At 44.0% G+C, this 22189-nt stretch overlaps 2 protein-coding genes across 3 annotated transcripts in view; both read right to left on the reverse strand.

Annotated features, from left to right (window-relative positions):
- Positions 1–29: 29 nt before the first annotated feature.
- CFAP157 (cilia and flagella associated protein 157) lies at positions 30–16351 on the reverse strand. The gene is made up of 9 exons (XM_070758808.1): positions 16067–16351; positions 13709–13980; positions 11825–11978; positions 8635–8902; positions 7649–7779; positions 6117–6267; positions 3345–3529; positions 1570–1720; positions 30–555 (listed from the first exon to the last, which is right to left on the reverse strand). Exons 1-9 carry the CDS (start codon positions 16198–16200, stop codon positions 385–387), a joined length of 1617 nt encoding a protein of 538 aa, XP_070614909.1. The 5' UTR covers positions 16201–16351; the 3' UTR covers positions 30–384.
- A 771-nt stretch (positions 16352–17122) lies between these two features.
- The window catches only part of CERCAM (cerebral endothelial cell adhesion molecule), a 22647-nt gene continuing 17580 nt past the window's right edge, over positions 17123–22189 (reverse strand). For both annotated transcript variants that reach the window (XM_070758803.1, XM_070758804.1), the window contains 2 exons: positions 18270–18538; positions 17123–17400 (listed from right to left, as the gene is read on the reverse strand). In XM_070758803.1, the coding sequence (XP_070614904.1) occupies positions 18280–18538 (259 nt within the window). In that variant the 3' untranslated portion in view covers positions 17123–17400; positions 18270–18279. The remainder of the gene's footprint in view (positions 17401–18269; positions 18539–22189) is intronic.

Here is a 22189-nt window from a genome sequence, read left to right on the forward strand (position 1 = left end):
TTCCAAAAGAAGACTTTGGGGGCTCCTAGTAAGGTACAGTCCAGTTTAATATGGGTATGAGACCAGGAAAATAAAAATAAATACAAAAAATGCAGCAGCAGCAGCCAATTGGGGCAAACGGCCGGTGGGGACCCCCGGCATGGCCCATGACCCCCCCTCTCGGTTGGGTCCCTCCGCCGCAGTTGGCACCCTTCTGAATTCTCACTCCTGCCTATCAGGCTTCCTCGTTTTTCCCTTTGTTGTTGTTTTTATCAGGGTTTGCACAGGTCACTCCATGGATTGTTATTATTATTTGGTAAGAATAAAGCCACCGACGCCGAGCCGTTTCTCCCCCCCTGGAGCAATAGCGTCAGGCCCTCCCCCCTCCCCAGCTCCTCTTCCGCCCTACTTGCTGAGCAGCTCCTGCTCCGCAAGGTGAGCGCCAATTTCCGGCAAGTCTTCGCGGATCACCACCTCTTCCGATGTCTGATGCGCCCCTTCCCTGGACACCTGGGCGGCAGTCTTGGGTGGCGTGCTGGCACTGATGTGGCTCTCGGGTCTCCAGGACAATATGGTCTGCGGAGGAAGCGAGCGGGGTGGGGTGGGGTAGGGTTTTAAAGTGGGGGTAGCTGCTTTAACGAGGACTAGCAGCCCTGTTTTCCCCGAAAATTAGACGCCCTGTTTAATGAAGACTAAAAACCCTGTTCCATGAGGACTAGAATCCCATTCAATGAAGACTAAAATCTCTGTTCTTCGGAGAGGGGCGGCATACAAATCTAATAAATAATAATAATTATTATTATTATTAAAAAAAGACTAAAAGCTCTGTTCCATGAGGACTATAATCCCATTCAATGAAGACTAAAAACCTTGTTCCATGAGGATTAGAATCTCATTTCATGAAGAGTAACAAGCCTGTTTCACAAGGACTAAAATCCCATTTCATGAGGACTAAAAAAACCTGTTCCGTGAGGACTAGAATCCCATTTCATGAAGACTAATAACCCTGTTCCATATGGACTAGAATCCCATTTCATGAGGACTAAAAAAACCTGTTCTGTGAGGACTAGAATCCCATTTCATGAAGACTAATAACCCTGTTCCATATGGACTAGAATCCCATTTCATGAGGACTAAAAACCCTGTTCATGAAGCCGCTCAGAGTCCTTATGCATATAAATACAATAAATAAATAATAAAATAAATAAATAAAACCCCAGGTTTCATGAGGGCTGAAATCCCATTTCATGAAGACTAAAAACCCTGTTTCTTGAGGACCTACATTCCGATTTCATGAAGGCTAAAGCCACTGTTCCATGAGTATTAAAAATCCAGTTTTCATGAGGACTAGAATCCCATTTCATGAGGACTAGAAACCCTGTTTCGTGAGGACCAGAAGCCCAGCTTCCCAAGGACTAGCCGGCCCTCTCTTTCATGAGGACTAGAATCGCCTCTCGTTTCAACAAAGACCAAAAAAGCAGATGGAAGGCAGCTCCCGGCTAGCAACCCCTTCCCATCCTTTGCTCCTTCGCTGCATCACCACCCCTGAAGACCCTTCCTCCCCCCTCCCCATCCCCACATCACACCCACCTCAGTGGCGCTGCCATACGGGCGGATGGAGACCATCTGCGTGGACGAGACGGCCTCCACAGAAGGCAGGCTGTGTGCCGGCTTGGGTACCTTGAAGAGGTTGCAGTGGGAGGTGGTGCGCGAGGCCTTCGTATGCCACTCACTGGAGAAGCTGCGGAGGGAAGCACGCGGCTGAGCCTTGGGCACAAGGGTGGGTGTGGGTGTTTAGGGGGGGCGGGGAGAGTCCGCAGGACACATACACATCCCATTCCCCAACCTGCCTTTGACAGCGCTCGGATTATTACAGATCAATTACAGATTAACAGAGTTGGAAGGGACCTTACAGGTCATCTAGTCCAACCCCTTGCCCACGCAGGAGACCCTAAATCTGCCTCTGCTGTGTGCGAAACATGGGTCTCTACTTGCTATGTGCTAAATATTGGTCTCTACTTGCTGTGTGCAAAACATGGGTCTCCACTTGCTGTGTGCTAAACATGGGTCTCCACTTGCTGTGTGCGAAACATGGGTCTCCACTTGCTGTGTGCGAAACATGGGTCTCCACTTGCTGTGTGCTAAACATGGGTCTCCACTTGCTGTGTGCTAAATATGGGTCTCTACTTGCTCTGTGCGAAACATGGGTCTCTACTTGCTATGTGCTATATATTGGTCTCTACTTTCTATGTGCTAAATATTAGTCTCTACTTGCTGTGTGCTAAATATTAGTCTCTACTTGCTATGTGCTAAACATGGGTCTCTACTTGCTATGTGCTAAATATTAGTCTCTACTTGCTGTGTGCTAAATATTAGTCTCTACTTGCTGTGTGCTAAATATTAGTCTCTACTTGCTGTGTGCTAAATATTAGTCTCTACTTGCTGTGTGCTAAATATTAGTCTCTACTTGCTGTGTGCTAAATATTAGTCTCTACTTGCTGTGTGCTAAATATTAGTCTCTACTTGCTGTGTGCGAAACATGGGTCTCTATTTGCTGTGTGCTATATATTGGTCTCTACTTGCTGTGTGCTAAATATTGGTCTCTACTTGCTGTGTGCTAAATATTGGTCTGTGTATTATACTTATGGTATTGTATGGAACTCTGGGGGAACATTATTGGTTAGCTGCTGTATGTATAGAATTGTATATTCTGGTATCTGGTTTGTATATGATTGCTTGACCTGGATATGTATGTAGTCGACTGTTTATTGATTATTGTATATATTGTAAATAATATTTATACTCTTCCTTATATTAGTCTGGGTTATTGGCTGAACAACCACCACTGCCACATATACAGGGTTCCCTCGATTTTCGGAGGTTCAAACTTCGCAGAAAGTCTATACTATGGTTTTTCAAAAATATTAATTAAAAAATACTTCACGGTTTTTCCCTATACCACGTTTTTCCCCGCCCGATGACATCGTGTGTCATCGCCAAACTTTCGTCCACCTTTAATAAATATTTTTTTTAATAAACTTTAATAAATAAACATGGTGAGTAATAATCTAAATGGTTGCTAAGGGAATGGGAAATTGTAATTTAGGGGTTTAAAGTGTTAAGGGAAGGATTGTGATACTGTTCACAGCCGAAAATAGTGTATTTACTTCCGCATCTCTACTTCGCGGAAATTTGACTTTCGCGGTCGGTCTCGGAACGCATCCCCCGCGAAAATCGAGGGAACACTGTACTCTGTCTCTAGGTTAAGGACTCTAACGTTAGTTATAACCCAGGGGTGGGATGCTAACACGCCCGACGCTCAGCTCCTGCCTCTCCATGCCCACATTTGTCCCTCAGGTTCACACCTCCTGGACAGGTTGGTCACTTTCACCACCTTGCTCTCGATTGCGACGGGGTGGAGGGTGTGTTGAGCCTCCAGGCGGCCAACGCTCCTCTGGACAAAGCGCAGGATGCCGTGCAAGGCGTTTTTGCGCCGCAGCTGGAACACCACGTCAAAGTCGCCATCTTCCTCTTCCTCCAGCGGCCGGTCCTGAGTGGAGAAAAAAAAGGGATTTATTTGGCATACAGTCCGTGGAGATTCTCAGTCATTCGGGACACGGTTGTCCCAAAAGTGTTTTAAATTTTTCGGGAGGCAACTTGACTGTTTGTTTTCTTTGGGAAGACATTTCGCTTCTCATCTAAGAAGCTTCTTCAGTTCTGACTGGATGACGGTGGGGAATGGAAGGATTTATACTCCTTGCAGATAGCTGGTCATTTATATCTTTTTTAGACTTTTGGACTTTCAATCCTGGGCCTAGAAAGTTAGAACTAAGACGCCTTAAACAAGATCTAAGTATTGCCCACAAGATCATATGCTGCAACGTCCTGCCTGTCGGTGGCTACTTCAGCTTCAACCACAACAACACAAGAGCACACAACAGATTTAAACTTAATATTAACTGCTCCAAACTTGACTGTAAAAAATATTACTTCAGTAACCGAGTTGTCAAAGCGTGGAACTCATTACCGGATTCAATAGTGTCATCCCCAAACCCCCAACACTTTCCCCTTAGATTATCTACGGCTGATCTATCCAGATTCCTAAGAGGTCAGTAAGGGGCGAGTACAAGTGCACTAGAGTGCCTTCCGTCCCCTGTCCTATTGTTCTCCTATATCTCCTATACCTTTCTTCTATTCCTATATCTCTTCTTCTATTCTTTCATTGATGTGTTCTATTACTGTATCTTCTTTTCTATTCTTTCTTAGATATATTTTACTATGAGTATCTCCTCTATAACCTTCATCATGTATTTTACTATGTGTATATAGATATATACCCACTAAAACCCTCATTGTGTATTGGACAAAATAAATAAATAAAATAAATAAATAAATAAATAGAGTCATTGAGGTCATTTGGAGGTTTATCTGTGACCTCTGGGTCACCTGATTGGTCCAATTGGCAATGTTTTTCCCTAGAAATCTGTTCCTACTCCCACACCGTTCAAAGGATCTTCATCCCAAATTTTAGAGCTAAACGTCTGGAGATATGTATTTATTCATTCATTCATTCATTCATTTGCTCCATAGTCATTGTTAGTACAGGGTACATGGTTGTTAGGGATTGCCATTGTAAACTGCATATTGCACACTGTACCAAACTTGTACTTAAAGGGTTAATGTGCACTCAAAGAGTTAAATTGTACTTGAAGAGTTAATCTTCAAGGCTGTTTCGTCACTTCCTCATTGAAGCTATAAAAGCCCATTATTTTGCTCGGAGATGGGGGAGTCGTGTTTAAGCTTCATTCTTGTATAAGCTTTGTGCTTTTATCTATATTGTATTTGAGCTTCGTGCTTATTATCTATATTGTGTTTTGCTTCGTGCTAATCTTGTAATTGCTCGGTGCGTATTATTCTGTATTTGCTTCGTGCTGATTCTGGATTGTTTATATTTTGTTTATATGTAAATAATACTTATTTAACTAAGTCTGTGTTTTGGCTTTATCACACATCCATGCTTTGTTAAAATTCTCTGCTCAGTGTTGTCAAAGGTTTCATAGCTAACCGAGACAAGCCAACATTCATACATCTATCAACGCATGCAGTAAAGTTTTAAAGGCCCACCTCTGCCAGCAGGCTTGGGGCCATTGAAATTTTAATATCTCAGTTACTATGGACTAACCAAACAAAAGAACCGTGGTTGAAAAAGAAAACAATGTTTTAACGTAACAATAATTGAATATAATTCTATACTATATTATCCTGGAGGATGGGAGGCCAAGTAGAAACCGTATAGAATGGTGGTTGGGTAAGGGAAGATGGCTACAAACAAATGCAATATGTAAATATCTCAATGAAAGGGAGAATAAAGAAGCACTATTGAGGGAGGAGACAGTGTTAGAGAAAATAATAAGAGAAAAAAGTGAGGGTATAAAGGCACAAGCAACCAATATATGTAAAATGTTAGTGCAGTCAGACGGGGATATGATCCAAGGATTGACTAAATGGTGGCAAAATGAGATACAAGTAGAGGTAGAAGAGAACCGAATAAGAATGGCATTAATGTAAATAGTACTTACATGAGAAAAATACAAAGACACAGTACAGTAGTACCCCTAGATACGAGTATAATTGGTTCCAGAAGGGAGCTTGTATGTCGAGCAGCTCATATCTGGAACAAATCGCTTTAGACTTTGTTTTTCCCCTCCGAGATAACCAAAAGCAAGGATTCTTGTGCCACCTAGTGGACACTCGGCTCGTATCCCGAATTTCAGCTCGAGTCTAGAACAGAAATTTCTCTCCCCTCGTGGCTCGTATCTTGAAATACTCGCATGTGGAGCAGCTCATATCTAGAGGTACTACTGTACTAACGAGCTGTAAAACGAAAGTGTCAACAAGATAGTTGACGTCCACATTTAATGCTACATACCCAATCTTATAGTAATCTTACATGCTATATGTCATATGTATGTTTGTCCTTTTTAAAAAAATAAAACCAATATTTTTTTAAAAAAAGATAAAATTAAAAATTAAATTAAATTAAAAAGAAAAAAGAAGTTCCGGACTATTTTGCATACAGCACATCACAAACGGGCGAGCCACCTGGGACGCAGGTGAGTTTAAAGATGAACTCTCACCGCCAGCACTTCCTTGAGGCCCTGAGCTGTGTACTTCAGCAACCTCTCGGCATTGAGCCTCCGCTGCTGTTCGCCCTGGACCAGCTTCATCTGATCGTGTTCGTGGGCCACCTTTTGGTCCAGTTCTTCTTTCAGCCTGTTCAGCTGTTCTCTGCAGAAAGGAAGGAAGAAGGAAGGAAGGAAGGAAGGAAGAAGGGAGGAAGGAGGGAGGACAAAGGAAGGAAGGAAGGAAGGAAGAGGAAGGGGGCAGAAAGGGTGGAAAAAGAAAGATGGGAAGGAAGGAATAAGGGAGGAAGGAAGAAGGGAGGGAGGACAAAGGAAGGAAGGAGGGAAGGAAGGAAGGAAAAGGAAGGGGGCAGAAAGAGGGTGGAAAAAGAAAGATGGGAAGGAAGGAATAAGGGAGGAAGGAAGAAGGGAGGGAGGGAGGACAAAGGAAGGAAGGAGGGAAGGAAGGAAGGAAAAGGAAGGGGGCAGAAAGAGGGTGGAAAAAGAAAGATGGGAAGGAAGGAAGAAGGGAGGAAGGAAGAAGGGAGGGAAGGAGGACAAAGGAAGGAAGGAGGGAAGGAAGGAAGGAAAAGGAAGGGGGCAGAAAGAGTGAGGAAAAAGAAAGGTGGGAAGGAAGGAAAAGAAAGAAAGAAAAAAGGAAAAGGAAGGAAGCAAACAAAAAGGAAAAGGACACAGAAGGAAGGAAGGACAAGGAAGAAAGGAATGGAAAGAGGGAGGAAAAGAAAAAGGGAAGGAAGGAAAAAAGAAAATGGGAAAAAGGAAGGAAGGAAACAAAAAAGAAAGGAAGAGGAAAGAAAGATAAAGAGGGTTGGAGAGAGAGGAAAAAGACAAGGGAGGAAAGGGAGGAAGGAAAAGAGAAAGAAAGGGAAAGAGGGAAGGGACAAAACAGAAGAAACAGAAAAGGAATAGGAAGCAGAAGGAAGGAAAAGAAAGAAAGAGGGTCGGGAAGAGGGAGGAAAAAGACAAAGGAGGGAAGGAAAAAATGAAGGGAAAGAATGAAGGAAACAAAAAAGAGAAGGAAAAGAAGGAATAAGAAGTAAAAGAAAGGAGAAGGAAGGAAAATAGAAATAGAAAGTGAAACATAGGAAGGAGGGAAGGAAGGGATAGAGAGATGGAGGAAACAGAAAAATGGAGGGAGGGAAGAGAAAAAAGGAAAAGAAGGAAGGAAACAAAAAAGGAAGGAAGAGGAAGCGGAAGGAAGGAAAAGGGAGGCAAATGAAAGACGAAGGGAAAGAAAAAGAAAGGAAGGAAAAGAGAAGTAGAAAGTGAAACATTGGTGGGAAGGAAGGAAGAGGAAAAAGAAGAAAGGAGTGAAATAGAAGAAAAAGAAAGAGTTGTTTTCTTCTCCCCTCCGAATCTTCCCATTCCTTTCCCGCTGCCTCTTCTCTGATGGAAGGCAGAAAAAGTGTTTTCTGCAGTTACAGAAATAATCCCAATTGATGACCAGGGAGCCCTTTGGGGATGGATTCCCGCTGCTCTTGGGCCCTCTCCGGAGCTAGTGAGAAAAGGTAGGGACGGAGATTTACCGGAGGACCAAATTCTGCTCGAAGAGGCTTTCGTTGGATTTCTGCAACTTGGCCAGGAGGGGCTTGGTTTTCAGGTGTTCATCCAGCTGAGTTTGTAGCTCTTTGCATTTTTCCGTCAACATCCAGATGATCTGTGCAAGAATCGTTAAGATTTTTTTTTAAATCAATTTCGAGGGAGTTTTTCAAAGAACGGGTGGTCCCGGAACGTAACCCCCGCGATAAATGAGGAATCACTGTATAAAACTAAGTTATAAAACCATTTATTAAAAACCCTAATGACACAATAGCAACCCAACCTGCATACTAAACATTCATACTGTATGATGGAGAAAAAAATAAGGAAAATTTTATACTCCCCCCACCCTACCCCCTCTGGGCCAAGGAAAGGGAGCCACGTAGACCAGTGATTTTCAACCTTTTTTGAGCTGCGGCACATTTTTTACATATACAAAATAATGGGGCACCTTGAGCGGGGAGGAGTGGGGGGGCTAAAAAAAGTTTGGATAAAAAAAATTATATCTCTCTCTCTTCCTTTCGCTCTATTTCTCTCCCTCTTTCTCTTCCTTCCTCTCTCTCTCCATCCCTCTTTCTCTCTTCCTTCCTCTTTTTTTTGCTCTCTTTCTATCTCTCCCTCCTTCCCTGCCTCTCTTTCTCTCTCTTGCTTGCTTTCTCTTTCTCTCTCTCTCTTGCTTTCTTTCTTTTTCTCTCTCTCTCTCTCTTGCTTTCTCTTTCTTTTTCTCTCTCTTGCTTTCTTTCTTTCGCTTTCTCTCTTTCTTGCTTTCTTTCTTTCTCTTTTTTTCTCTTTCTTTCTCTATCTCTCTTGCTTTCTTTCTCTTTCTTTCTTTCTCTCTCTCTCTCTTTCTCTCTCTTGCTGAGCTTCGCGGCACACCTGACCATGTTGAAAACACTGACCTAGACCAATGGGTACACCCGCCACCCCTGGTGTGTGTGTGTGTGAGAGAGAGAGAGAGAGAGAGGCAACCTGCCTTCTGGTGGCTGAGCCTGTTGGTGACCATCTTCTTCTCATTCTCCTCCAGCATCTGGAGCTGCTTGATGGCCTCAGCGTGGCCCTCCTTCAGCCGGTCGTTCTCCTGGATCAGCTGCAGGCTCTGCTCCGTCACCTTGGTCAGCTGCAGGCTGATGGACACGTTCTCACGGATGGTGCGCTTGGTGGTCTCCGCCATCTGGTTGTTGGCCACTTTGCGGAACTCGGCGGCCACGGCGTTCACCCGGTGCAGCATGTCCTTCTTCATTCTGCAGGGAGCGCGTGCGAGAGAAAGGTGATCTGTTTGCCCAGCGATAGGCTGCCAAAATTTTCACAGCCACACTGTGGGGCTGTGGCTTATTGTGTGGGTGTGACTTGATGGTCGCGGGACCGAATAGGAGTGGCTTGCTGGCCATGTGACCAGGTGGGAGTGGCTTGACAATCATTTGACTGGGGGTTGGCTTAAAGGTCATGTGACTGGGCGGGAGTGGCTTACCGACCAAGATAAGTTTTCAAATAGGGGCTCGGACTCTTTTTCAGTCGATTAAGTCCCATTATTTGAATAGCCACCCGAAGGACCAATGATAGACAGCATTATTGGTTGAGGAGCACAGTCACATTTCAAGGTTTTGTCCTGAATCCACAAGGTTCAGTATGATAACAGATTAGGCAAGTAGCTCAATTTTCTTTCATTGCTATAAAAGTTCAGTTCTAGATCATGATTAAAACGATTAAAGCGTTCATGGGTAAAAACAGACTATTTAATTATTTCCTATTTTAAAAGTAATTAAGGATCATACTAAGGGACTAGAGAAGGAAGGACAATAAAAAGAACTATTAAGTATTCAATAAATAGTGCATAAACTTACTACCTCCCCTGCGTCCCCCTCCGTGGGGGCAGCAGCCCATTACTGAGTTTGCCCCACAGGAAACCACCCTGCACGATGGGGCTGGGTTGAGAAAGAGGGACAGGCCCAATGTCACCTAGCTGGCTTTCACAGCTACAGCAAGACTAGAACTCACAATCTCCTGGTGATTGGCTCACAGTCGCCTAGTGGGCTTTCATGGCGAAGGCTGGAATGGAACTCACTGTCCCCTGGTTATTGTCTCAGAGTCAACCAGCCTGGCTTGCACGGGTGGACTAGAACTCGCCATCTCCTGGTGATTGGCCCAAAGTCATCCAGCTGGTTTTCATGGGTAGACTAGAACACTCTGTCACCTGGTGTCTGCCCCAGAGTCAACCAGCCAGCTTTCACGGCTCTGGCAGGACTACAACTCACCATTTCCTGGTGATGGGCCCAATGTCACCCAGCTGGCTTCCATAGCTAAAGCGGAACTAGAAATCACAGTCTCCTCATGGTTGGCCCAATGTCACCCAGCTAGTTTTCATGGCTATGGCTGGACTTGAACTCACTGTCACCTGGTGATTGCTCCAAAGTCACCCAGCTTGCTTTCATGGCTAAAGCAAGACTAGAACTCACAATCTCCTGGAACCCAAAGAGGGTTATCTGGAGAGGTTACAAGGCACATAGCTCTCACGGGGAACGTTCGCGGGAGAAGTTGGTATGACTATCGTGTAGCGCAGTGTTTCCCAACCTTGGCAACTTGAAGATATCTGGACTTCAACTCCAGAATTCCCCAGCCAGCGAATGCTGGCTGGGGAATTCTGGGAGTTGAAGTCCAGATATCTTCAAGTTGCCAAGGTTGGGAAACACTGGCGTAGCGGGAAGCCAGCGGAAGAGAACAAGCAGTGCCAGTGGTCAGTAGATCATCGACTGGCGTTGTGGGGAAGGTTAGAGATGAGCGTCCTCATTCCATTTCCCTCTAAGTGCGAAGTGCGCGCTGAATGCTATGGGCGTGAACGCTGTTGCAACAGGTGCCCAAGATTCATGCACGATGGGTACCCAAGATTTTTCTCCACGATTGCTGAGTTTTGAATGCTTTTGGCTGAAGGAAAACAGGTACGACACCATTGCATTGATTGACGCTTGATCTCTGGAGTCTGGTGATAACCCCAAGTTTCATCTCCGGTCACTATACAGTTGAGAAAAGCCTCGGATTCAATCTTGAAACGGTCCAGAAATTCTTGGGCGGCACACATGTCAAAAATGTGGGAAACACTGCCCTAGACGATAGTCATACCAACTTCCTCTGCAAACATTTCCCTCGAGAGCTACGTGCCTCGTAACCTTTATTATTATTATTATTATTATTATTTATTTATTTATTTATTTATTTATTTATTTATTTATTTATTTATTTATTTATTTATTTATTTATTTATTTATTTATTTATTTATATTTGTATGCCGCCCCTCTCCGTAGACTCTTGGCGGCTCACAACAATAATAGTGCAATGTATAACAAATCTAATAATTTTAAAAGTCATTAAAAACCCCTTATTTAAAAAGAAACATACACACAAACATACCATGCATAAACTGTATAGGCCCAGGGGAAATGTCTCAGTTCCCCCATGCTTGGCGGCAGAGGTGGGTTTTAAGAAGTTTACGAAAGACAAGGAGAGTGGGGGCAGTTCTAATCTCGGGGGGGAGTTGGTTCCAGAGGGTTGGGGCCGCCACAGAGAAGGCTCTTCCCCTGGGTCCCGCCAGATGACATTGTTTAGTCGATGGGATCCGGAGAAGGCCAACTCTGTGGGACCTAACTGTTCGCTGTGATTCGTGCGGCAGAAGGCGGTCTCGGAGATATTCTGGCCCGATGCCATGAAGGGCTTTATAAGTAATGACCAACACTTCGAATTGTGACCGGAAACTGATCGGCAACCAATGCAGGCTGCGGAGTGTTGGTGTAACATGGGCAGACCTTGGCAAGGCCATGATTGCTCTCGCAGCTGCATTCTGCACGATCTGAAGTTTCCAAACACTTTTCAAAGGTAGCCCCATGTAGAGAGCGTTACAGTAGTCGAATCTCGAGGTGATGAGGGCATGAGTGACTGTGAGCAGTGAACCTGGGCAAACGCCCCTCTCGCCACAGCTGAAAGATGTTTCTCTAATGTAAGCTGTGGATCGAGGAGGACACCCAAGTTGCGGACCCTCTCTGAGGGGGTCAGTGATTTCCCCCCCCAGGGTGATGGACGGACAGATGGAATTGTCCTTGAGAGGCAAAACCCACAACCTTACTTTCCGCATAACACTCATATATTTAAAATGCCAATTTAACCGACTGCTGACCTCTCTTTATCGATCACCGCCTTCCGTTCAAGGTTATAGATGATGTCTTTGTGTTGCTCCTCTTCCTTCCTCAGCTGGCTTTCCCGCTCGGCAAATTTTGCCAAAATCTCGTCTTTCTGCAACCGAAATTCCTCCAGCGCAGCCAACTTCCCACCTGTGCAAGGAGGAAAAAGCCCCCACCCACAATTTTATCTTATGTTTATAGTGATAACCTTAAATTATTCCTCAGGGGTTTGACGAGGCACTTCATTTCACACAGAGGTTCCTTGAGTTTACAACCACAAGTGAGCCCAAAGTTTATGTTGCTAAGGTGACATGAACTTGGATCTATGGATGGACCAGTTGTTGAGCATCTCAATTTTAATCATGTGATCCCGGGGAGTCGTAAGTGTCAAAAATTGCCATAAGTCACTTTTTCAGTGCTGTTCTTTCTTTCCGCAGTCACTAAATGAGCTGTTGTCAAGGACTAACCGTATTTTTCTTCAATGCAAATTATTTACTTATTTGTTTGTTTATTAGACTTCTATGCTGCCCTTCTCGAAGAAATTATGATGATTATGATGAGTCACGATGATGCACTGGTCAGAATGCAGCACTGCAGGCTAACTCTGCCCACTGTCAACAGTTTGATCCTCACCGGGCTCAAGGATGACTCAGCCTCCCATCCTTCCGAGCTGGGTCAAATGAGGATCCAGATTGTTGGGGGCGAGAGGCTGACTCTATAAACTGCTTAGACAGGATTGTCTGTGTAGCATCTGTCTGTCTGTCTGTCAAGCTATCATCTATCATTATTTATCTATCATTTATATTACTATCATCTATAATTTATCATCTATCATCTGTCTATCACCATCATGTATTTAACCAACTATTATCTCTCCTATCTATCTATCTGTCTGTCTGTCTGTCTGTCTGTCTGTCTGTCCGTCCGTCCGTCCGTCCATCCATCCATCCATCCATCCATCTATCCATGCATCCATCTCTCATCTGTCTGTCTGTCTGTCTGTCCATCATCATCTATCTATCTATCCATCTATCCATCCATCTCTCATCTATCTATCTATCTATCTATCTATCTATCTATCCATCCATCTCTCATCTGTCTATCTATCTATCTATCTATCCATCCATCTCTCATCTATCTATCTATCTATCTATCTATCTATCTATCTATCTATCTATCTATCCGTCCATCCATCCATCCATCTATCCATGCATCCATCTCTCATCTGTCTGTCTGTCTGTCTGTCCATCATCATCTATCTATCTATCCATCTATCCATCCATCTCTCATCTATCTATCTATCTATCTATCTATCTATCTATCTATCCATCCATCTCTCATCTGTCTATCTATCTATCTATCTATCTATCTATCTATCTATCTATCTATCTATCCATCCCTCATCTATCTATCTATCTATCTATCTATCTATCTATCTATCTATCTATCTATCTATCTATCTATCTATCATCTACCCTGTTTCCCTCAATATAAGACCTCCCCTGAAAATAAGCCCAATCGGACTTTTGAATGCATGGCAATAAGGCCAAACACTTACTTTAGTGTTCAAAAAATATAAAACAGGGTCTTATTTTCGGGGAAACATGGTGTCTATCTATCTGAACTAGGCCTAGACTGGCTCTTTCAGTAGCGCCACAGGCTCCGCCATCTTGTTTTTTGCTCCTGCGCATGTGCAGCTGGGTTTTCAGCCCTGCGCATATGTGCGCACATGTATGAAGTGTAGTCACCCCCCCCACACACACACGGTATGGGAGGAACCGAACTGGCCGCAAGATAAGGCTATAATATATATGGCTATCACTATTTACTATTTAAGAATTGCACCTGACACGCGAAAGGAACCCCCCGATTTGGCTTACTCAGCAGCATATTCTCTGCGGTGAGCTGGTCCTTGGTTTCTTGGAATTCGTGCCTCAGTTGGACCAGCTGGGTCTCGAAGGCGTCCTTCTCAAAGTCTTTGGCCTGCTGGAGATTCTGCAACTGAAGGCTCAGCTCCGCGATCTCGTCCACTCGTTGGTTCAGGGTCTTCTTCAGAAAGGCCACAATCTCCTTGTTGTCCGTCAACATTTTATCATACTCGCTCCGGAAAAGTTCTTCGCTTACCTGTAACTGGTCCCATTTCTGCTGGTACCTAGTCAAGCGTCAAGGCCCCCGCCCCCCCCCGGGAATCCCAAATCAGTCAGTCTCGATTTACAGCAACATTTGAGCCCCCAGAATTTGTATTAGCGATACAGGGTCACGACCATTTTAGCTCAGGGAGACGGGGCCATTTTAACAGCCATTTTAGCTCAAGGAGACGGGGCCATTTTAACGACCATTTTAGCTCAAGGAGACGGGGCCATTTTAACGACCATTTTAACTCAGGGAGACAGGGCCATTTTAACAACCATTTTAGCTCAGGGAGACGGGGTCATTTTAACTACCATTTTAGCTCAGGGAGATGGGGCCATTTTAACAACCATTTTAGCTCAGGGAGAGAGACGGGGTCATTTTAACGGCCATTTTAGCTCGGAGACGGCGCCATTTTAGCGACCATTTTAACTCAGCGAGACGGTGCCATTTTAGCTCAGGGAGAGAGACGGAGCCATTTTAACGGCCGTTTTAGCTCAGGGAGACGGTGCCATTTTAGCGACCATTTTACCTCAGGGAGACAGGGCCATTTTAACAACATTTCTCACCAGCGTTATTAAGTGAATCACTGTGGTGCTTAAGCTTCAACATGAATGCCTTTGAATCAGAGATGGATTGCTCCTATTGCCGCTACCGATGTGCTGCGTGCGCAGCTTCAAGTTGCTTGTCTGCGTGCGCTTGCACTAGTGAGATTTTGCTTCTGCGCATGGGCAGGAAGCAAAACCTCACAAGAGGACATGCCTGCCAGAGATTTTGGCCACCTTTCACCAAAGTCTCACATGCGTGCGCGTCGTCTCGTATGATGTTGCTTCCTGAGCATGCGCAGAAGCAAAATCTCTCTGAGGAGTGCTGGCATGTGCACCGGCAATGCGCAGAGCTGCACACACATCGTACCGGTAGCAGCAGTAACTAGCAACCCCCGCCTGCCCACCAGGGAACAAATCCTCGGCCAGAAATCAGAAGCGGGAGAAGAAACCTCTCCCTCTGTCCCCGCGCATTTGCACAGGCCTCACTGAAGCCTGAGACGGTGAAAAAAAAAACGGGCAAACCGGAAGTTTGGAAAAACGAACTACCGGTTCGCCCGTTGTGCTGTTTTTTGCATTCGAGAACCTTCGGGGAAGCTTCCTGAAGCCTCCAGAGTGCCAAAAACAGTGCAACGGGCAAACCGGAAGTCCATTTTTCCAAACTTCCGGTTTGTCCATTGGGCGGTTTTTTGCACTCCCTGAAGCCTCCAGAGGGTGAAACCGCCTTCCCCAAGGCTGAAAATGAGTTGGGTAGTGCATGTATGTGCACTGGAGCTGACATAGGGCAATGCTTCTCGCACCCTCCGATATGGCTCCATGTGCCACTTGTGGCACGCGTGCCATAGGTTCATGATCACCGGGATAGGGTTTCCTGCTTGAGCAGGAGGAGGTTGGACTAGAAGACCCCAAGGTCCCTTTCCAACTAGGTTATTCTAAACCAGGGATGGCGAACCTATGGCACGAGTGTCACAGGTGGCACGTGGAGCCCTATCTGCTGGCACGCAAGCCATTGCCCTAGCTCAGCTCCAACGTGCATGTGTGTGCCGGCCAGCTGAATTTTGGCTTGCACAGAGGCTCTGGAAGGGAGATGGGGGAGGGCGTTTTTACCCTCCCCTGGTTCCAGGGAAGCCTCTGGAGCCTGGGCAGGGTGAAACATGAGCCTTCTGGGCCCACCAGAAGTTGGGAAACAGGTCATTTCTGGCCTCCAATGGGCCTCCAGGGGGGCGGGGAAACTTGTTTTCACACTTCCCAGGCATTGTATTAATGGCATGGGCACTCGCGCATGCAGGATAGCGTGAACACAGGCTCTTTTGGCACCTGAGAGGGAAAAAAGGTTTGCCATCACTGTCCTAAACTATTCATGTTTCGGGCCCCAGTTGGGATGACAAGCTATAAAATCCTGATTTTGGGGGGATTTGACTTCCGATTTACCCAGTTCTGTTTGTCGGCAGCGACCCGAAAAAAGAGCCTTCGGGAGCTAAAGCAAAGCTCAGCGCCGTTCCAGATCCCAAATCAAAACCGGAACCCAGTTGGGGTCCTGTCCCACCCACACACCCAACTCACCGGGCCAGGCGCCCCTCCAAATCTCGGATCTGGATCAGATAAAATTCGCGGCTGTGTTCTGGCACGACATTTTCATCGACCTCTGGCTCTTTGGGGGGCTCCTCTTTCTTGCGCCCCCTTTTTTTGGGCGCCATGGCTGACCTTTGGTTAAGAGTCGGCCCTTTGCAAGAGTGGAGGTGGAGGGGGGAAAAAAGGAAGTGGAACAGGGGCGCTTTAAAAGCTAGAATGCTAGCCTGGTTGCCAGGCAAAGGAATTGTACATAGCAACGGGGCTGTGGAATCTAAGAGAGCCAGGCATCCGTTCGAGAACCAGCCCTCTTGTCTCCAGCAAGGAAGGATTCCATGCCTAGCCCAGCCTTCAACTTCTACAAGGTCTGGACTACAGAGCCCCTTGTTCCCAGCCAGAGGGGCCTGAATTTGGGGGGGGGGGGGGTATTGGTGAGAAGGAAGGGAGGGAGGGTTGGAAAAAAGGGGAAGGAAGGAGTAAAGAATGAAAAAAGGAAAGGGAAAGAAGGGGGAGGGAAAGGAAGGAAAAGAGGGGAGGGGAAACAAGGAAGGAAGGAAGGGTTGGAGAAGAGGAAGGGGTGAAAAATGAATGAAAGGAAGAAAGGGAAAGGGAAAGGAAAGGAGAACAGGAAGGAAGGGAAGGGAAGAGAAGGGAAGGGAAGAAAACAAAAGGAAGGGAAAAGAAAGGAAGGAAGGGAAGTGAGTAGGAAAGGAAGAAAAAACAGGGAGGGAAGGAAGGAAGGTTTGAAGAAAAGGGAGTAAGAAATGAATAAAAGGAAGAAAGGGGAAAAGAAAGGAAAAACGGGGAAGGGGAAATGGGGAAGGAAGGAATGGTTGGAGAAAAGGAAGGAGTAAGAAATGAATAAAAGGAAGAAAGGAAAGGGAGAAAAGGGAGAAAGGAAAGGACAGGACAAGAGGGAAGGAGGGATGGATGGAAGAGGGTTGAAGAAAAGGAGGGAAGAATGGAAAAAAAGGAAGGAATGGAAAAGGGAAGAAAAAGGAGGAAAGGAGGGAAGGAAAAAGGGCATCAGAGAAAAGGGAGGCTATTCCCTTTTTTGTGTGTGCAAAAAGTCTTTATTGAATCAATAAAAATTTGGCTTCAGATTGTCCAATGGAGACCCTTGTCCTTGCACAGCAAGGGGGCATCTCTGGCAGACGGGCGAGCCCCAACCCATCTCTTGTTCAGCCCACCAGTCTCTCTCTCTCTCTCTCTCTCTCTCTCTCTCTCTCTCTCTCTCTCTCTCTCTCTCTCTCTCATGCGGAGGGTGCAATGGAGTTTCCATTCACAAATCCATCTTTTCTCTCCCACGGTGATAACGGAAGGTGAACCTGGAAGAGGGGGAAAAAAAAAGCATCGATGAGTCACCCAAATTCCATGGATCAAACCAGATACCACCACGGCTCCTCCTCATACCAAACCCTCCTGTCGGCCTTTGAAGAAAAGGCCGCTTAGAAACCTAAGAAAGAAAAAGAAAAGAAAATACGGAGTCCCTGGAAAAACTGACACTGACAGCTCCCCTCTCCTCCTTCATCTTTCCTTTTCCCTTCCCTTCCTTTTTCCTTTTTCCTTCCCTTCTTTTTTCCTTTCTCTCCTTCCCTTTCTCTCCCTTTCCTTTCATTTTCCCTTTTCATTTCTTCTTCCCTTCTTTTACTTTAATCTTTCCTTTCTTCTTCTCTTCCTTCTTCCCTCCCTCGTTCCTGCCTTCCTTCCTCATTTTCCTTTAATTTCCCTTTCCTTAAACTTTTTATTTTTTCACACTTCCCTTCCCTTTCTTTCCTCTTCCCTTCCCTTCTTTCCCTTTCCTTTTCTCTTTTTCTTCCTTCCCTCTCTCCCTTGTTCCTTTCTTTCTCATTTTCCTTTCATTTCCCCTTATTTACTTTTTTTTTTCATTCTTTCCTCATTCCTTTCCTTTCCCTTCCTCTTCTTCCTCCCCTCCCCTTCCTCACTTCCTTTTCCTTCCTTTCCCTTCTTTCCCCTCCCTTTCTCACTTCTTTCCTATCTTTCTTTCCCTTCCCTTCCTTTCCTTTCCTTTCCCTTCCTTTCATTTCCTCTTCTTCTTTCCCTTCCCTTTCTCACTTCCTTTCCTTTCTTTTCCTCTCCTTTCCCCTTTCCCTTCCTTTCCTTTCCTCTTCTTCCTTCCCTTCTTCCCTTCCTTCCTATCTTCCTTTCCTCTCCCTTCCCTTCCCCCTTTCCTCACCTGCCCGATGTCACAGTTCATCCCGAGGTGCGGTGGGGAAGGAATGGCCGACGGGGCCTCCGTGGCTGAGGCTTCGGGTGTCCTTCAACGTCTTCTGGGAGCCGCTCCAGGTGGTTTTCTTAGAATCGTCGTCCCAGATGGTGGAAAACTCCGTATCGCTCATCCATTCGGCATCCCCTTCCCCAGCATAATGGGAAGGATAAGCCACGTAGGGCCGGATGGAAAAGGCCCGCAAATCCCGGTTGCTGAAATGTCTTTTGTGATCCTCACTGCCAGAGAGAGCAGAAAGAAAGGAATTATGCAAAGGGCTCACTAAAACTATACGAAAAATTGAGCATGATTTGTTGCCAGCAAAACCTCTGAATATAAAGACCGATAGTGTAACGTGCAGAATCTTTTATTTCTGTTGCATGAATGAATATGTTCTTCATTGCAATATTATTCCATTCCATATTTTCTATTCTATTCTGCAGTCTATTCTATTCTTCATTTTATTCTGCAGTCTATTCTATTCTATATTCTATTCTATATTCTATTCTATATTCTATTCTATATTCTATTCTATATTCTATTCTATATTCTATTCTATATTCTATTATGCATTCTATTCTACATTCTATTCTATATTCTATTATGTATTCTATTCTATATTCTATTCTGCATTCTATTCTACATTTTATTCTGCAGTCTATTCTATTCTATATTCTATTCTATATTCTATTCTATATTCTATTATGCATTCTATTCTACATTCTATTCTATATTCTATTATGTATTCTATTCTATATTCTATTCTGCATTCTATTCTACATTCTATTCTATTCATCATTCTATTCTGCAGTCTATTCTATATTCTATTCTGCATTTTATTCTGCAGTCTATTCTATTCTATATTCTATTCTGCATTCTATTCTATTCTTCATTTTATTCTGCAGTCTATTCTATATTCTATTCTGCATTTTATTCTGCAGTCTATTCTATTCTATATTCTATTCTGCATTCTATTCTATTCTTCATTTTATTCTGCAGTCTATTCTGCATTCTGTTCTGTTCTATTCTTCCATTCCATTCCATTCCACCTCTACTCCTCTTATTTTCCCTTCCATATTCTATCCTATCCTGTCTTATAAAAAAAAAAATCAAAGGCAATCCAGTTTCTCCTTGTGCCGTATTTCCCCCAGCTCTTTTGCGCTAAAGGACAAGAAAATTACATGCCCAAGAAAAAAAGAAATATTTCTAAATTAAAAGCTTCCTTCCTCTGTGGCGTGCATTTGACATTACGATCTAAAACCAGTTCATTCTGCTGATCGTGTCAGCGGGCTCCGAAAATCTACAATCCCACAATACAAAAAATTGTCATTTGTCCGAATCCTCCTTCTATTCTTGTTGTTTGTATCCTTAAGATTTTTTATTAATATTGATTGTTTCCTCATTGCTTATTTGACCCCTGTGACAATTATTAAGTGTTGTATCTCATGAATCTCGACAAAGGCAAAAAGAATCCAAACCACACTTATGAACTGAATAAACAAATTCTCGCAGCCAACCCACACTCAGTAAAAGACCTTGGAATACTAATATCAAATGACCTAAGTGCTAAAGCCCACTGCAACAATATCGCCAAGAAGGCTTCCAGAGTTGTTAACCTGACCCTACGTAGCTTCTGCTCTGGCAATCTCTCACTACTGACTAGAGCCTACAAAACCTATGCCAGACCCATTCTCGAATACAGCTCATCTGTCTGGAACCCACACCACATTTCAGACATCAACACTCTCAAAAACGTTCAAAGGTACTTCACCAGAAGAGCCCTTCACTCCTCCACTCGTAACAGAATACCTTACGAAAATAGACTAACTATCCTGGATCTTGAAAGCTTAGAACTGCGACGCCTAAAACACGATTTAAGTATTGCCCACAAGATCATATGCTGCAACGTCCTTCCGGTCAATGACTACTTCAGCTTCAACAGCAACAACACAAGAGCACGCAACAGATTCAAACTTAACATCAACCGCTCCAAACTCGACTGTAAAAAATATGACTGTAACAATCGAGTTGTCGAAGCGTGGAACTCATTGCCAGACTCAGTGGTGTCAGCCCCCAGCCCCAAACATTTCTCCCTAAGACTCTCCACGATTGACCTCTCCAAGTTCTTAAGAGGCCAGTAAGGGGCGTACATAAGTGCACTGATGTTCCTATCGTCCCCTGTCCAATCTTCTTTCCTTATCTCATATCTCATACATTTTCTCTCCTTTCCTCCAACCTCTCTTCTTTCTTACTTTCTATTGTTATATATATTACTTAATGTCTATTCTCCTTCATATGTATTGTATATTGGACAAAGAATAAATAATAATAATAAATAAATAATAAAAATAATAATAATGTGTCTTTTCTTTTATGTACACTGAGAGCATCTGCACCAAAGACAAATTCCTTGTGTGTCCAATCACACTTGGCCAGTAAAAAAATTCTATTATTCTCTTCTCTTCTATTTCCCAACCAAACTAAGATCAAACTTATCCTCAAAGAGATAAGCCGACAAAAACTACGCAGAAGTTTATCACTTGGCTCTGAGGCCAACCCAGATTTTTAGCAAATCTCTCTTGCTCCATTCCACATTTCTGGGGGTTTTTTTGGGAAGGGTAGGGAGACATGATTGAGGCTGAGTAAACCCAGAACCAAACAGGAACCAGATGAAAATTGGCTAGTGTGGATGGAAGCCAAGCTTGGATTTTAAAAAAACACAAAATATAAAGCCAAGAAGGCTGGGCTCTGTTTTAGCTCTTGCTACACACACAAATTGCTTTTGCATACAGTCTGGAAGGGAAGCCAAATTGCTTGGCTGGGAGCCTTACAAGCTGGAAAGGCAAAAAGTTTTCCCTACTTAAATGTTACTCGCTCAAGCAGCGGGGAACCTCGTTTGTTGGCGAGGTCGCTTCTGGCAAATTCGGAGACACAGACCCATCAACACCCCACCCCCCCATTTCAGATTTTTGGGTTAGGGTAAGGGTATAATATGAATAATATTAGGGTATAATATAATGAGATATAAAATGTAGTGCTTTGGCTGCAACAGGAATTTATTCCTTTTTATTCTTCTTTTCGTTTCTATTCCGTTTCTTTATTTTTTTATAGCTTTGGTTTCTACAGCCATCTCGGGCTTTCTGTCTTTCTCACTAGCTTTTCTCAACAACCTGAGACCTTCCCAATGTTGTGATGGACTCCAACACCCATCGCTCTGAGCCGTATCGGGTTCCTGCTGGTTTAGTCTATATTTTAAATCCTTTTCTATTTCTATTCTGTTCCGATTTCTAGAAACATAGAAACATAGAAGACTGACAGCGGAAAAAGACCTCATGGTCCATCTAGTCTGCCCTTATTCTAGTTCTAATTCTAATTATATTCTCTGTATTTTCTATTCCATTCTGTCCATTCTATTCTGTTCTGTTCCACTCCATTCTTTCATTCCAAATTCTATTCTGTTCTATTCTGTCCCCTATTCTATTCTATTCTATTCTATTCCATTGTAACTCTATCTATTCTGTTTTGAATCCTATCCTGTCCTATTCTATTTCTATTCTATTCTAGTCTAGTCTATTTTAAATCTTTTTCTATTTCTATTCTATTCTCTGTATTTTCTATTCTATCTCCTATTCTATTCCACTTCACTTCACTCCATTACATTCTTTCATTCCAAATTCTGTTCTGTTCTGTTCTATTCTAAATCTATTTTATTCTGTTTTGAATCCTATCCTATCCTATTATTCTATTTCTATTCTAGTCTGGTCTAGTCTATCCTTTTCTATTTCTATTCTATTCTATTCCAATTTCTAGTTCTAGTTCTAATTCTAATTCTATCCTATCCTAGTCTAAAGAAACAGAGCAGAAACGCGACCAGCCAAAGAAACAGACTG

Source organism: Erythrolamprus reginae, chromosome 8, assembly GCF_031021105.1.
Source record: "Erythrolamprus reginae isolate rEryReg1 chromosome 8, rEryReg1.hap1, whole genome shotgun sequence".
Classification (NCBI taxonomy): Eukaryota; Metazoa; Chordata; class Lepidosauria; order Squamata; family Dipsadidae; genus Erythrolamprus; species Erythrolamprus reginae.

Coding starts and splice junctions, on each gene's coding strand:
- CFAP157 (XM_070758808.1), bottom strand. CDS start 16,200: ATGGCGCCCAAAAAAAGGGGGCGCAAGAAAGAGGAGCCCCCCAAAGAG. Junction 6,268..7,648: donor GAGCAGAATTTGGTCCTCCG/GTAAATCTCCGT, acceptor TCCTTTCTGCAG/AGAACAGCTGAACAGGCTGA. Junction 3,530..6,116: donor GCCTCAAGGAAGTGCTGGCG/GTGAGAGTTCAT, acceptor TTCTCCACTCAG/GACCGGCCGCTGGAGGAAGA.